General features: G+C 32.0%; 1 protein-coding gene across 1 annotated transcript; it reads right to left on the bottom strand.

The window, feature by feature from the left end:
- Nucleotides 1–8,116: 8,116 nt before the first annotated feature.
- On the bottom strand, nucleotides 8,117–14,735 carry spz4 (Spaetzle domain-containing protein 4). Its single transcript, XM_018504414.1, has 6 exons — nucleotides 14,444–14,735; nucleotides 12,219–12,409; nucleotides 11,597–11,755; nucleotides 10,487–11,368; nucleotides 8,890–9,012; nucleotides 8,117–8,461 (listed from the first exon to the last, which is right to left on the bottom strand). The coding sequence occupies exons 1-6, from the start codon at nucleotides 14,471–14,473 to the stop codon at nucleotides 8,212–8,214; spliced, it is 1,635 nt and encodes a 544-aa protein (XP_018359916.1). The 5' UTR covers nucleotides 14,474–14,735; the 3' UTR covers nucleotides 8,117–8,211.
- Nucleotides 14,736–15,144: the final 409 nt, after the last annotated feature.

Raw genomic sequence — 15,144 nt, 5'->3', positions numbered from 1 at the left:
TATATATATATATATATATAGATTACTGTTAGCTAATGTTGCTAATGCAATATCATTTTTGCTCGTATACATTCATAAATATTGATATCTGTACGGTACGACGAGAGAGAGGAAACATTTTCTTCTTTGCTCGAAATATCTTTGATATTACAAGAAATCAGCTCTTCATTACGAATCATCTTACGATGCAATTAAATGCAGTTCGGTACTTGTGATAATACGAATAATAATCATCTATGCGAACAAGACGGTTTAGAAGTATCTGTCGCGTATCACATAGAAAAGAGTGAGAACAAAGGGATACACAGAGAAATGCCAAACGAACTTGTTGGTTTCACGCGAAATTTTGTTTTCAGCGAGACAATATATCTAGACGTAAGTTAGAAGTGAGACCAAAAACTAAAGGATTACTAACGCTAATTCCTAAGGATTGTGATTAAACTTATTACTCCTGTATTAGGCACGTTTAACACATAGAGAGAACGGATAGATATACTTTTTGATTCGGGGAGAGTTTGCTCTGCGCGATTAAATATTTTCTCAAATGTTTCGCACACTACAGAATACGCGCTTGTATTTAATTATATACATAGGGACCAAAAACATTGATTGATGTTTTCGACACGATAAAACTATGAAAAAAAAAAACAAATTATAGTTTATACAGAAGCTTTTAAGGAAAACGAACAACATAAAAAACGAACGATTTCTCTAGTTATCTGAGAAGAATACTTTTACGGGTACGAGAAAAATATGTAATATATGTATATGTATATTGTGAAACTTATTTTTAATCGGAGGTTTCAATCCTCGGACATTGCTCTCCTTCCAAACTGTTTCGAACGATGTTTGTCGTATGGCGAAAACAAAATTTCAGTAAATAAACTTGATAGTTCAGAAAACCGAGAATAAAGACGGAAAACGAGGAGAAAAAGAAAAAAAGGGAAATTAAAGCTGTTGCGGTTATTCTCTCAATCACAGCACTGTGATACATATAGTATATTACTTCAATGACATATCAACTTATAACAATCCTTTTACACACGCGCGCGCGCAAACACACACACACACACACATATATATATGCAATACATATACAATATGAAATACATATTTTGGGCAATACTTATAGATATGTACGTTACAGACAAGTGTATAATAATGCACTCTCAATATTTTTCATCGTAAGCACATGGTTTTGATGCAACAATTAAATTAATGTACGCGAATATGTATGTAAAGATGTAAAAGAATCAGTATATTGTATTAGCGAGTTTGTGTGTGTGTGGGGACAAGTCAAATCCGATCGCGAACATGCCATTAAGGGTGTGTTCCACTTAATGTTCGCAACGCTCGCGTCCATCATTTCATTCTTATTTAATGTTTGATGCTAACAAGGATGAAATTATACTCGTGAACGTTGCAAAGATTAAATGGAACGCATCCTAAGAAGATTGGAAGATCAAATTGCTTGAATTTCATGCTTATATTTATAAATATAACAAAAATTTAATTCATTTAATTTTTTTAAACGAGATAAATGTATATTAAAGTAAAATTTTAAGTGATATTTGTGTATTATATGTATAGCGAATAGAAAAATATTTTTTACTTCAAAATTATCGATATAAATGTATGAAACATAGGCAGAGAGTATAGTTTGTTTCTTAATTTGTCGTTTTGCAGTGATAACTTCCTTTCATTCGATTAATACAAAAGAACAAAAATGAACAATACAGTGCACATCATTAACAAAAAATTGATCTTTTTGAGTTTTTTCAAAAAAATTAATATCATAGAATAGAAAGTTTATAGGATTGTCTCTGATTCATGTGAGAAACAGATGTATAAACAATGTTACTTTAAAATTTTAAGTCAAGGCTTAGTTTTTGAGATATTGCGAAAAATTGAAAAATCAGGTTTTCAGATAAATGCATTTAAAATTTTACTATGATTTTCATGTTGATTATTTATATTTATAGTATTTAGAAATTAGACTATAAAAAGACTCTTCAATAGTTTGTTTTGTTTGTTTCTTTTTGACATGGTTTTCTTTTATATTTTTGTGCATTATCTGTGTCGTAAACACGATTGCCACCTTTCGAAAAGTACCATTGGAGATCTACGATTCTTCTATTAAAGCTCCCATTATCCTCTGCCAGAGATCGATTGCTACAATTAAAATTGTTACTATTTCATAATTTTTCTTTTGTGTACGCAGTCTTATAAAAATCATCAGATTTAACCTGTCAGAGGGCATTTTCCAGCAAAGACAATTTATGCTTTTCATTAAGCGACATAGTGTAGCTTAATATTTCATGTGATGACAAGGCTTTCTAAACTTGTTGATTAGCTACAGGACAGAGAGGTTTTTGGATACCAAATTTTTTATAATTTTAATATAAAATTGTAGAATTAAACAAAAAAACCATAAAATACTTTCAACAATACTTTCGAAAAATACAATTACCTTCCAGTCTCCTTAAATTGCAATAATCAAGTTAAACAAGTCTCTTGATCTTAATAAAATCTCGAGTCTTTTAAAATAATCATATAATAATTTGTTATAGTAAGAATTTCAAGAATCGTATTCTAAATTGCTTCATAAAACAAATTTATTTTGTTCTCTGACGAGAGCCGATTAGACAAATTTTATCAGCGTACAGATTATGACTGGTCCCCATTTTCTGCTGTTTTCTATGACAGACAACTTGCATGTGCCACTTGTCTCAATGCACTAATCGCCTGATACATGATAACTAATCAGTTCTATCGCCGTTTTTAGAGCATCAACTGTCTCCTCGCCGTATTTATATCGTCCTATCGGTTTATATTAACTTTATATCTACATATGACCGTAAACCGTGCAAAATGATATACGTAACTTTCTTATCTTTGTCTTATGTCTTATGATGAATGGACACACCGCACAAAATGTATTCAATTCTTTTAATGATATTTCGGATCGTAATCAATATTTAATATTAATATCGTTGACTTTTATGCTTGAAGTAATTTGAAACTGTAGAATTTTTATATCTATAGTTGCTATTGTAATTAATATCCTTTCTAAACGTGCATTCACCTTTAGTTTAATAAGTGCTCTTATTAAATTGTGATAATTAAAAATTCTGATAGACGTAAAAAATATTTCAAAAGTATTCAATCTTTTTAATGATATTTCTTGATTATTGTAATCAATAATTATTAATATCGCTAATTTTTATATCTTGAAATTAAAATTACAAGATTTTTACATCAATAATATATTATCGTAATTAATTTTTTCTTAATGTGCATTTGCTCAATAAATGCTCTTATTAAATTGTGATAATTATTGAAATTCTGACACTGACATAAAACATATTTTAACAAAAGGAAGGAAGTTCAATAGTATTATTTCTCAGTATTTTGTATTAGAAAGAGAAGATTTAAGGAAATATACGTCATTAACTTGATGCGAAAGCGGTGTATTGTTTTGTCGGTTAACGGGTTCTCTTAGACTAAGCAAAAAATACTTGTCTGTAGTTTGAAGTGTGATATTAATCAATGCATAATCCGAAGGTTGACACGTATTAAGCATGTTCGTAATTCCCGTATGAAGCTATTGTCCGTTTATACGAGGAGTTTTACGATTACACTAATTCAATTATTCATCGGATATGCAGGGTGCATTCATTTCTCACGTCGACATAGCTGTCTTTGAACGTAGAAATAAATCATGAACCGATAACACGAGATAATCGTGTAGTTAAGAAACAGAAACACTGTAATTATATAGATATATCATTACTTTTGCAGGCGAAAGTAATAAGAGATGAAACAGAAATGTCTTTCTGATTGCGTATATGAAGAATAAGAAACACGAGCGCGAGATTAAAGAAAAAAATTTGCAAGAGACTCGGGAATCAAAGAGATTTGTGAAAAAATGTCTAATGTCGTGGAAAAATATCTGAATTTTTACAACATTTTTCTTTGACGATTTCAAAACGTTCGTTCTGTCGCATTGTCTTTTTATACACAGAAGAAAGTCAGATCTAACTTTTCTTCGCATGCATATATTATTCTCTTAATATTATCGCGAGTTATGAAAGGAATGAAGTACAGTCGATTAACTCCGGAGTGTACTTTTTTGCAAAAATATTCCGCTCCAATTAATCCGATATAAGATGGGAGAGGCGGTTCTCGTGCTACGTAAAGCATCATCGCATTATAGACTCGCGTTATTGGCGACTAACAATGTCGATCGGTAATTTGAGACACGCTGATAACAATAAAAGTAAGAATGCTGCCATGAAAAGGATCTCGGTAACGAGATGTTACATTTTGCCAACTTTATTATTAAATAGTCAGAAATCACGAGTAAAATAAAATTTTTGTAAAACTGCTCATATCGTCGAGTTATGACGAGCTCGTCGTTCCTGTTAACATTTATAAATTGTTATTCGATGATCAATACCACGTATTGCTCAGGCGTATAGTATAGTTGATAGCATGGTTTATTCGCGATTACAAAATTTTATACTACACATGATCAATTTATACGTAAGTTACAGTATAATTCAACGTTATAATTGATATATAAAAAATTTCATATTTTCACACGATGAGTGCTAAAATTTAAAAAATCAGACATTTTTAAAAAAAAAGATTTATATGCAACTATAACGTTTGACTATAACCTTGAAAAAATTACTTTTTTTGACGATAAATAGTACATTTAGAGTACGGTTTAAAAAAGAAACAGAATATCTAATAAAAATTATTAATGTATTATTAATATATTTAAAACATTTTTATTATATTTTTAATATTGATTTTGATATTTTCTCGTAAAAATTTTCACTGTGGGTGGTATTCATAGTCTTATATTTGGGATTGTCTCAAACTGTTATAAGCCAGTTAGAGGGCTGTATTAGCATCTTAATGGGTTTTCTACAATAAACTATCACCTTTTTTAAATCTTAAGCCATACGAACCATCTTAAGTGTTAAGAAATTGATCTATCGTAGTCGAATGTGACAAAAATAATCAATTATGATTAATCAATTTCTCACGGTTTAAAACTTAAAGCTTAGATAATGACTTATCGTAGAAAGCCCATTAGACATTACTTAAGACGATCGTAAAATAAGAATGGATTATAAATATCGTCCTATAAGTGTGCAATATAGCTGAAGATTCTTAGTTTATATCAAATTTTTGTTGTGAATGTCTAGAAAATCACACGGATCATCGTGACATACTGCTAACATAAGTAAAAAGTTTTGACAATATATGTTGACAGATTAGCAACAGATTTGATTAGAACATGTCGGCACTGTCAGCAGACTAACATCAACTGCGTCTGTTTATGTTCTATCGATAAAAAACGTATATTTTTCTAGACATTTACCAAATTTTTTAGTTTAATTCAATTTTTATTGTGCAACCAATTATTACGTTTTTTTTTTCAAAATTAATAGTACATTAAAATACAGAGTGGCCAATAGGATGAGTTAAAACTAAATGATTATTATTTTGCAACAAGTAGATTTTTTAAAGAAAACTTGTCAATTTTATTACCATATATATGATAAAGATATGTAATTACTTAACAATTGAAACATTACAAAAAAGGGCAAAAATATGCTTGTGTGCATGAGTTAATGATATATGTTTTCAAAGTGTCGTCCATTAAAATTGACATAAAATTGTAATCTTTTCGACTTGTTGCAAAATAAAAACCATTTAGTTTCAATTCATTCTCATTGGTTATCCTGTATATATTATACATATATTATTGCTCGAACGTTACATTTCTAAAAGTCTTATTTATTGCACGTGAAACTTTGGAAATAAATCTTGGCAAAGATATTTTAATTTATACGCGAAGGCTGATTGTATAATATGTAATGCAGTTACATACTTCACTGCTAACTTCGAATAAGCGAATAAGAGCAAAAATGTTGGATAACAGGCAGCTCGGTATAGGCAATTTAGAATTCATCGACAAAGTGCAATGACACGTATTACGATCTATACAAGCATAGTTAATGAACGGACATTGCAATCGTGCCAAGAAATAAAGATATTTTTTATACGAATTGGTGTGTATAGCCGGAAAATGGCGTTTAACTATCGATGGAATGAAAATAGCGTAGACAATCTGGTTAAAAGTAAACTATTTCGCCGATGCAACAGCGAATTGGACGTACTCGGGATATCGTATTTGTCCCGAACAATTTTTATGCCCTGAAAATGAAACACTTTCTGTTATTAGACTTATAGGATCACGTCTTCCCCTTTGCTCTTTTTCCACCGTATTTATAAGAAAAAAAGCAAATTTGTCAAAGTGTTTATTATATAGAATCGTTTCACAAGTATTTTTAAAACTTACAATACACATTTTACTATAAATCCAATTGCCAATCGTATCCTATTTTGTCATTCACGTTTCACTTTCTCGCTTTAAATTATTTTCCTGAAAATCTTATCGATTTATATACGAAAGTAAGAAGTTGATCACTTTCTTTCATTATGCACGATAGCGTATAATAATTAATATGATACCGTTAAATTGTAACAAGTGGAGCTCAGACTGAGCAGAGTACGAGATATTTTTCGGAGGAGTTTTATTTTCTTCTTCCTGCAATGGTTTTGATACCAAATGTTTTAGAGCTGGTATTAATAAATATACTTACATTTCTACATATGTAACGTTATGACATAAATGCATATACGTAAAAACAACGTGTATATTCCAAGATATGCGTAAATATAGAAGGTTGCGTATCGACTGGATCCGAAAACACATCATATACACATCCTGTATTTGTATTATATATAATATGTACATACATATTACGACGGAATACTGAAAACTATAACGTTTGTAATACTATGTAATGAATGTATGACAAGTATAATCGGTATTATTGTTGAGTTATATTCAGCGCTATACGAATGCCCAAAAATAAAACAGAAAAAAATAATAGATCAAGTATTAACGTTTTAAGGATCATTACTGTTTGTGAATCTTCTTCCTTGTAAGAACATATAATATTGTTGGAGACTTGTAAAGGAAGCAAGAAAAATAAAGTTGGATATAACGAAAACAAATATGCTATTTTGAGAAGCAAACCCGACGAGTTCCGTTAGTCATTAATAACTTAATTAGGGCGTGTCCAGAATGAATTCGAAAATTGAAAAAAAAGAGTATTAGTAGTACAAAAATGGCGTATATTTTATTCACGAGCCTTTACCTTTCTGCAGTAGAATATTATATGAAATATATATATATATATATTTTTTTTTTGTTCAGATACATATGATGTTATAATATATTCGTAATGAATTCGTTGATACGCGCAACATATATATATGTATGTATAATTTAAATATACATACACATAATCTTTTAAAATCTCTTGAAAAAAATCGATTAGTAATATTTGTCAGAAATATTTAATAATCTCATTATTTCTTAATTTACGTTTTCTTATTTGGTATTATCCTAAATAAACAATAATGAAGAAAGCTCATATCATTTAAATCGATAACATTTCAGTTAAAATAAATTTAAATTCATATCGCCATCATAATAAATTACAAAATTAAATATAGATCATTATATAAACGATTACATATCGTTTATATAATTTTGTATATTAAGTAGTATTTTCTTTAAATGAGAATATAATTATCTTAGTTCATCATTTCATTCACTTATTAAAAATAACATATTGAGTTGACAAAATTTTGTATAAGTTATTTCGATAAATTATGGTAAATGAAAATTTCCTAAAAGAAATTTTTCATTTGCCATCTATATATATGTACAGTACAAACTATTGTTAAAATTTAACTTTCCTCGGAAAGTAAGTAGTATCGGAGGGACGTTCTTTCATTTATAATAAATACTTCATACATAAATATATTTTATAAATATTGATAAATGTGTATATCTATTCTCTTATAAAAATATAAGCTACGTAACTTCTTATATAAATTCAATATAACAAATAAAAAATATTAGAAAACGTATAAAAAAGGTATAAAAAAATGTGAACAATAAACCTAGAATCTGAATTATAAATGGAAGATTTTTAATTAAAAAAAGCTGATTTGTACTGCACTCGTTAAAATTTCGTATAATGATCTTATCTAGCAGGTCGTCTTCAACATACACACTGCATTATTTGGCGACTGGCCAATCAGAAAACAATTGGATCACGGGTAACGGTTCCGCTTTGGTAAATGCACCTTAATTCGTCGTTTATACTTGCGTGGTGAACGCGACGCCACCCGAAATTCAAATGGTAGACCGTAACAGCGGCAGATACAACAGCTTGGAAATTTAAACCAGTCGCTAAAAACACCACGGCAGTCGTTGTTGGGATCATAAGCTAACAGCCGATGCAGCCGATACTGCTGCTCGCATCTGCATCCATCTCGGCAGTGCATTTGTTTGTTCTCATATCTGCGCCAAAATCGGAAATTAAAAAAATGGAATAAGAATATTATACGATGTAAGACTATTTAACAAACGTTTTAAATAAATTATAATAACAAGGCTAAGAAGCCAAGCCAGATGATAATGCTTAATATACATTTAACGGAATTAAAATAATAAAGTTGACATTTATTATTGAAAATAATAAAATATACATTTCGACTTTTTAACATCAAGTCATCTTCAGTGTCACCAAATAAAATAGATTTTACATACTCGAATATTTTTTACATTATGATCCGCAGTCTACTTTTCAATTTACAAACATTTTAATTTTGTTTAGATTCCTATCGATCAAAAATACAAATTAAATTATATGAACATTTGTTTTCCTTTTTTTTACATTTTGTAATCGTTTACGTTGATATTTCTTGTTCAGGAATGACAGTACTTACGTGCATTTCTCCCAATGGACATATTGCTCGAAAGGATACAGATTGACGAGGGCCAAGAGCTCACCACGAGTATTATTCGCCCAGTACGGTGCTACTACCTCTTCCTTAACGGGACAAGCATTCCTGCACAAAATGATTCGATAAGTTCTCTTAAATTTCCCATTTATATTATACACTACTCAACAAAATTAAAAGATCACTTGTTCCACCCTGCAAAAATAGGCAAATTTCGAGATAGAATATCTGAAAATCTCGATACGATGATTTTTGACGAAGTTATTCTATCTTGAAGTTTGCCTGCTGCTTCTCAACAAAATTAAAGTTATTTAAAATCAGCGTTAAAAAAACCAAATTTTGTACATATTCACCAAAGTGAATAGTATATTTTCTAGTTCTTTCTCTAAAAATTTCTAAAAATTTTGCCGCCGGTATTAGCATTATCCGAGGTGTACCACGGGGAGATAGAAAATGTACTATTCACTTCAAATCACTCAGTAAAAAAAATTGTAATATAATGTGTGGTTAAAGACCATTTTAAAGAGAAAGTGTTAAACTTAATTTACAATTAAAGAAATTTGTTATGACTTTAAAATGACTTAAAATTTGTTATGACTTTTTCAAATATCGCTTAGCGACCATTCTTCGCGAGGATATGAAATTTGAATTTGGTTTTTTAACGCTGATTTTAAATAACTTTAATTTTGTTGAGAAGCAGCAGGCAAACTTCAACATAGAATAACTATGTCAAAAATCATCGTATCGAGATTTTTGGAAAAGCATTTTAAAGCTTGAAATCTCTACTTTTCAAACCTGTACTTTAAAAAACCGTATTACTCATATTTCATAAAGTTACACAAACATAAATGAAGATGCATCAAATCTCGAAATTTTTTACGAAATTTGCAAAGTTTCACGGAGCCAAGTAAAAATTGTGCACAAATGTGATTTACAGCTTTCGAAAGAGTGAATCTTTACCTTTAATTTGCTTTTTTGTTGACCTCTGTGCGATTTTTATTCACTGAGTTATTCAACGTTGAAGCAAAAACGACCCTTTTTGTTTCGACGTTGAATAACTCGAAAAAAAAAATTGTACGAAGCTTCACAAAAAATGAAATTGAAGGTAAAAATTCACTCTTTCGAAAGATGTAAACTGCATTTGTGTACAATTTTTACTTGGCTCCGTGAAACTTCGCAAATTTCGTAAAAAATTTTGAGATATGATGCATCTTCATTTATGTTTGTGCAACTTTATGAAATATAATACGAAAGTAATACGGTATTTTTAAAGTACAGGTTTGAAAAGTAGAGATTTCAAGCTTTAAAAATCTCGATACGATGATTTTTGACGAAGTTATTCTATCTCGAAATTTACCTATTTTTGCAGGGTGGAACAAGTGATCCTTTAATTTTGTTGAGTAGGGTATATATTGTACTTTATATATACTTTTTTTTCTCTCCTTCATTAAAAAAAATTTATATTAATTTTATATAATCCATTTTTATATCTTTAAAATTTCTTTTTATTTTAGTTTGGCATTTCAATTTAATAATTCAGTTTATTACAAAAAACTACGAAATGTACGATTATTGTACTCACGTTCCTATAAACTTTAGCACTGGCTGCTCCTTCTGATCTTTCTCTGCAACATCCTGATAAAGCTGTCCCCCAGTATTCGTCGATGTTTCGACCACGCCCAGTGGCCGATATTCAGGACGTGGTCTGAATTGTTGCTGTTGCTCATAACTTGCTGCGGTTATTAATTCTTCATGTATTGTTGCATCGTTAAGCGCTTGTTCCTCGTCCTCCTCCTCCTTCTCCTCCTCTTTGACCAGCTCCTGATTGACCAGCAATTCCATGGGGACACCCGTTGTCGTTTCGACTGGTTGCATGGTGTGCGTTGTGTTCTCTTCGGTTATCATTTTTTCTAAATACGCTTCTATTTCTGGTACTTCTAGGTCTTCATTGGTCCTGTCGTTCTGTCCTGGAATCTCATTGATGCTGAAATTTTGTTCTTTGACAATCTGGGCCATTGTAATACTCGGCGATGCTGTCGTCGTCGTCGTGCTATTCACTGCAAGATTGCTATCAGTAACCTTGGCAGTGATATTTGAAAATTTTGGAGAAGTTGACACTGTTGAAGTTTCAGTTTTGATCTCTTCCGTGCTTGCAACGGAGGCGGCAGTAAACGAAGGCGTTATTGAAGACGATGTATGCGTAATGAAGGTTGTAGCGCTAGTTGACGTCGAAGACAAAGTTGTAGAGGTAGTAATCATGTTCGGGGTGGTCGAACTGGTGGTCCGTTCGGTAGGCCTGAAATGTGGTCTGGTGTACTCGCTGAGCTTCGAGAACTTAGTCATTTGCTTGACGATGGGATCATTGAAAGAACGACCGGTAAATCCGCGACCTTCATTCTCGCCTTCATTAGCCTTCGGCCGATCGGCGTCAATGAATTCGTAATCATCGTCATATTCGAATTGTCTGAAAATCATAACACGCAATTAATTCACAAATTTGTTGCGATTTATAAGAGAATGTAATCAACGATCCCAAAAATTTTCATATACTAATCAACAAAATATGTTTTAAAAAAATGTGTGCAACAAAAAATTAAAACATTTTAAAACCACATTTGAAATTTTGAAAATTAAAGCGAAAGGCGGAAAATAATAAAATGAATATCATCGAAAGGAACTGCGAGAAAGCTACCTCAGATCGTCGGTGAAATGACGATGATGATACTCGTCATACTTTAGCTCGATATCGTTCTCTTCGAATTCCGCTCGGAGGACATTCATGTAATTCTCATCGCCATACATGCGTCTCATCAACCCCTGATTCTGTTGCACAAATTGACGTACCGCGTGCCTGCGAACAAACAACGGAAGCATAACTTTGTACTGATAAGTTGAATAAAACGTACAATGCAAATCTTTTTTAGACTCAAGTTTTAAGAGTATCTATGTAAAAACTTAATATCTTTTATTTCAAGCAACAATCAAAAGAAAACAATCGAGACAATTAAATCGAAGCAAAATCTTATCTATGATATCAAGATATATCAATTTATATAATATTCAAATACTCGATATTTTAAAAACTGGAGAAAATGGAGAAGAAAATTTTAAGATTAACCGCTGTGTGCCCTCGAATTTTAAATTTTGGTCAGGAAACTTTTGACCCACTTTGATTTGTTTGATTGGACGACTGACAACGTCAAAACTTTCGCCACGGACAAATCAAGCACGCGCGTGAGCGTACGAATGTCGGGCGGGCGAAAGTCTGGAGGAGAGTTTGTTCAGAAGAGATGAAGCGCAAATGGACAAAGTACCAAGGATAAGAGCTACCAGCGATCGTGCACCAATTCTGTTGGCCAAAGTCACATGGTAAATCTTCATGATGTAAGCGTTTCGTGCGCGAGTACGGTTTGCTGCAAGCCGAGGAGGCGTCATATCCGAACGTGCTCGGTCCGCCGCCGCCACCGCCGCCGCACTGGCATCTCGTCAGCTGTAATGCAATCACCTACGACAAAAACAATCAACTACGTAATGGATGTCTTCTATTATCTGATTGATCCCTTAATTTCCCGAGAAAAAGTAATTGGACAAGCTATGGATGGAAAAAATTAATAAATGATCTAATATAGAAGTAGTCGAATCTTCAGAGATCATTAAAATTTACATTGAGTTTCTTTCTTATTTCTTTTTACCTTTAGTTATGTTTTGATATTAATCACGTAATGTACAAACAGATTTCATATAGAAGTAAAAACTATTACTTAATAAAAATATCATTCCCCTTATACAGCACAAAGTTGCACAAAACCCTAACAGCACAGACCTCCAAAGGACGTCCGTATGTCCTTTGAACATCCTAAGAACATCTCCAGGATGTATCCGGATAAAGTATGTTATTAGGGAAGTTTCAGCAACACTGCTGCAACATTGTATGTTACAGCAATATTGTAGAGATTTTGCAGCGATATTGCTGTAAATTCTGTGCTTTATGGGTTGTATATTATGATAGTCTTTAAGTCGCTGAGAGGTCCCTCATGACACACCTTTACCACTTGTCATATCGTCATACCTGAGCGCGCGAAATGTCAGCTCTGTGATTAGAGAATTTTAATGATAACTATTAATTTAAAAACTATTATAGAGTCTTGACATTTTCGTATTAGAACTTATCGTTTCAAAATGATATCAGGAATCTGCTATTGACGGATGACACGGGAGATCTAAAGCCTGACGTCCACGATGCTAGAAATCGGTCCGAGATCTCGGACAGGGAAAAAATTAATAAATCACATTTGAACAATTTGATCACACTATCATTGCGATTGATCAATTCTTTCTTCATCCGAAGTCTCGGACCGATTTCTAGCATCGTGGACACAAGGCTTAAGACATCCTATATATGTATACATATTGTTAATCAAAATATCTATATAATATGATAAAGTTATTTTACAAAATCGTAACCTTTGAGAAATAAACTGAAAGTGTCATTAAATATATATATCGCTTCCATACAGTGTGCAATGTATATGTATTGCTTGCATCTCTTTTGTGTGGCGCAATATTTAACTTTTGTGGTATTACAAATTATTTACATGTAATAATAGTCTCTATTGTTTTTCCTTACAGTTAAAAATTGTGCTTCTTTATTCATTCTCTATATACACAGGACCATTTTAATTATATCCCCACTCTAGATTTTTTTCTATGCATTTTACGAAAAAATGTGTTAAAACAAGGTTGTTTTATACTAACAAAGAGCATACATATCACAGCTTTCGAAACCGATTTGATTCTCCTCGAAATATGTAATATTAAACACAAATTTAAGAAGCATATTTTTAAATTATATACGTATCCTTTTTTTTTTAAAGGAGCTTCAAAGAATAAAACAATCTCTTAAAGTTATAAATTAAACGTTTCTATTAAATTCTAATCAATATTGTTGAAATAGTAAGATTACATACAGAAATATTTTTGACCGAACTTTTATTTTTTACAATTTATAACTAATTATTTAGTTTTAAAAAAATTTAAATTTTTGAAATATCTTCACTCTATTAATATTTCTGTAAAATTATATTTCTTCCGTGAATCTGTTTGATTTTCATTAATAGAATATTTCAAGGAAAATCAAATCGGTTCCGAACAGTGATATACAGGGCTGAGCATGTATTTGAAATACTAGGCTTTTATTTCCAAAACCAAATTTTCTCGATTCTCAAAAATTAAATATATTTCTAAATCAAATATGTGTCGTTTTCTCTTCCAATTTATTTATTTCTTATGAAGAAATTATACGACATTCTGTTCATTCGCGTTCGGGAAATAAGGATCCCAGATAGCACAAAAAGAATTCAGTCATCAATTTCGAGTTCATTTTCAGATGCAAAAAGAATTCTTTTCAGAATTGTTGAGAAAAAAAATTCTTTTTGTTTCTAAAAATAAATTCTAAATTAATGACATAACAACTGAATTCTTTTTAAATTCTTTTTTTTAAACTTCTCTGTGCTATCTTCACCATTCATTCACCACTCACCTGAAGAACGAAAGGCACAATTGCTTTCATAACTCGCGGAGATCTTGACTCGCTGGTCCAGTGTCTGGACCCGCGTGTAATTCGTGACAAGCGACAACTAATTAACGTTCAAACTACTCGCGTGCCCCGCACTCACGCGTGCTCACTCAGATAGAGAAGAACAACAACAGCAGTAGCGGCTATCGGCCTCATTGATGGCCTGAACGCGAGAATGCGGCAGAAGACATGCGACAGAAACGTCGGAGGGAAGGCTACATGACAGACAGCGGCGTACACCTGCCTACCGCGTGCAAGCAGGCCGCTTTCATTACTGCCCGTAATCAGCCGCGGCCCGGTCGACCGTCCGCCCATGCGACGAGGCGACCCGTGGCGATGCTCTTCATGTGGTAGAAAAAGTGTAGCCCGCCAGCGTGTACGGGAGAGAAGATGCTATACATGCGGCAGTGGCGGCTAACTGTCTCACCTCACCTAAGTCCTGGCTCTTCATTAGATTTCCAAGTTGAACAGAATGCGATTGCGATCGTTTGGACGAAGACTTTTAATTTTGCAGAAGCGACCCGAAAATCAGAGGTATTGCTTAAATAATTGCGAACGAAAAAGCGGGATTAGTTTTCGTTGTTACGATGACAAAATGTAATCTCTCTAAAGGTATATCAACTTCTGTTTTTTATATTTTTTACAAAAGAGACAAACAATCTTTT

Source organism: Trachymyrmex cornetzi, unplaced genomic scaffold, assembly GCF_001594075.2.
Source record: "Trachymyrmex cornetzi isolate Tcor2-1 unplaced genomic scaffold, Tcor1.1 scaffold169, whole genome shotgun sequence".
NCBI classification, from domain to species: Eukaryota; Metazoa; Arthropoda; class Insecta; order Hymenoptera; family Formicidae; genus Trachymyrmex; species Trachymyrmex cornetzi.
Note: the sequence above shows the minus strand (reverse complement) of the source record. Positions and strands in the feature narration are given on the sequence as shown.

What these genes read in the sequence shown, in the direction of transcription:
- spz4 (XM_018504414.1), bottom strand. Translation starts at nt 14,473, where the DNA reads ATGAAAGCAATTGTGCCTTTCGTTCTTCAG. An exon ending in GCTGGTAGCTCTTATCCTTG is followed by an intron (nt 11,756 to 12,218) that starts GTACTTTGTCCA and finishes GTTTGTTCGCAG; the next exon opens with GCACGCGGTACGTCAATTTG. An exon ending in GTCCATTGGGAGAAATGCAC is followed by an intron (nt 8,462 to 8,889) that starts GTAAGTACTGTC and finishes ATTTTGGCGCAG; the next exon opens with ATATGAGAACAAACAAATGC.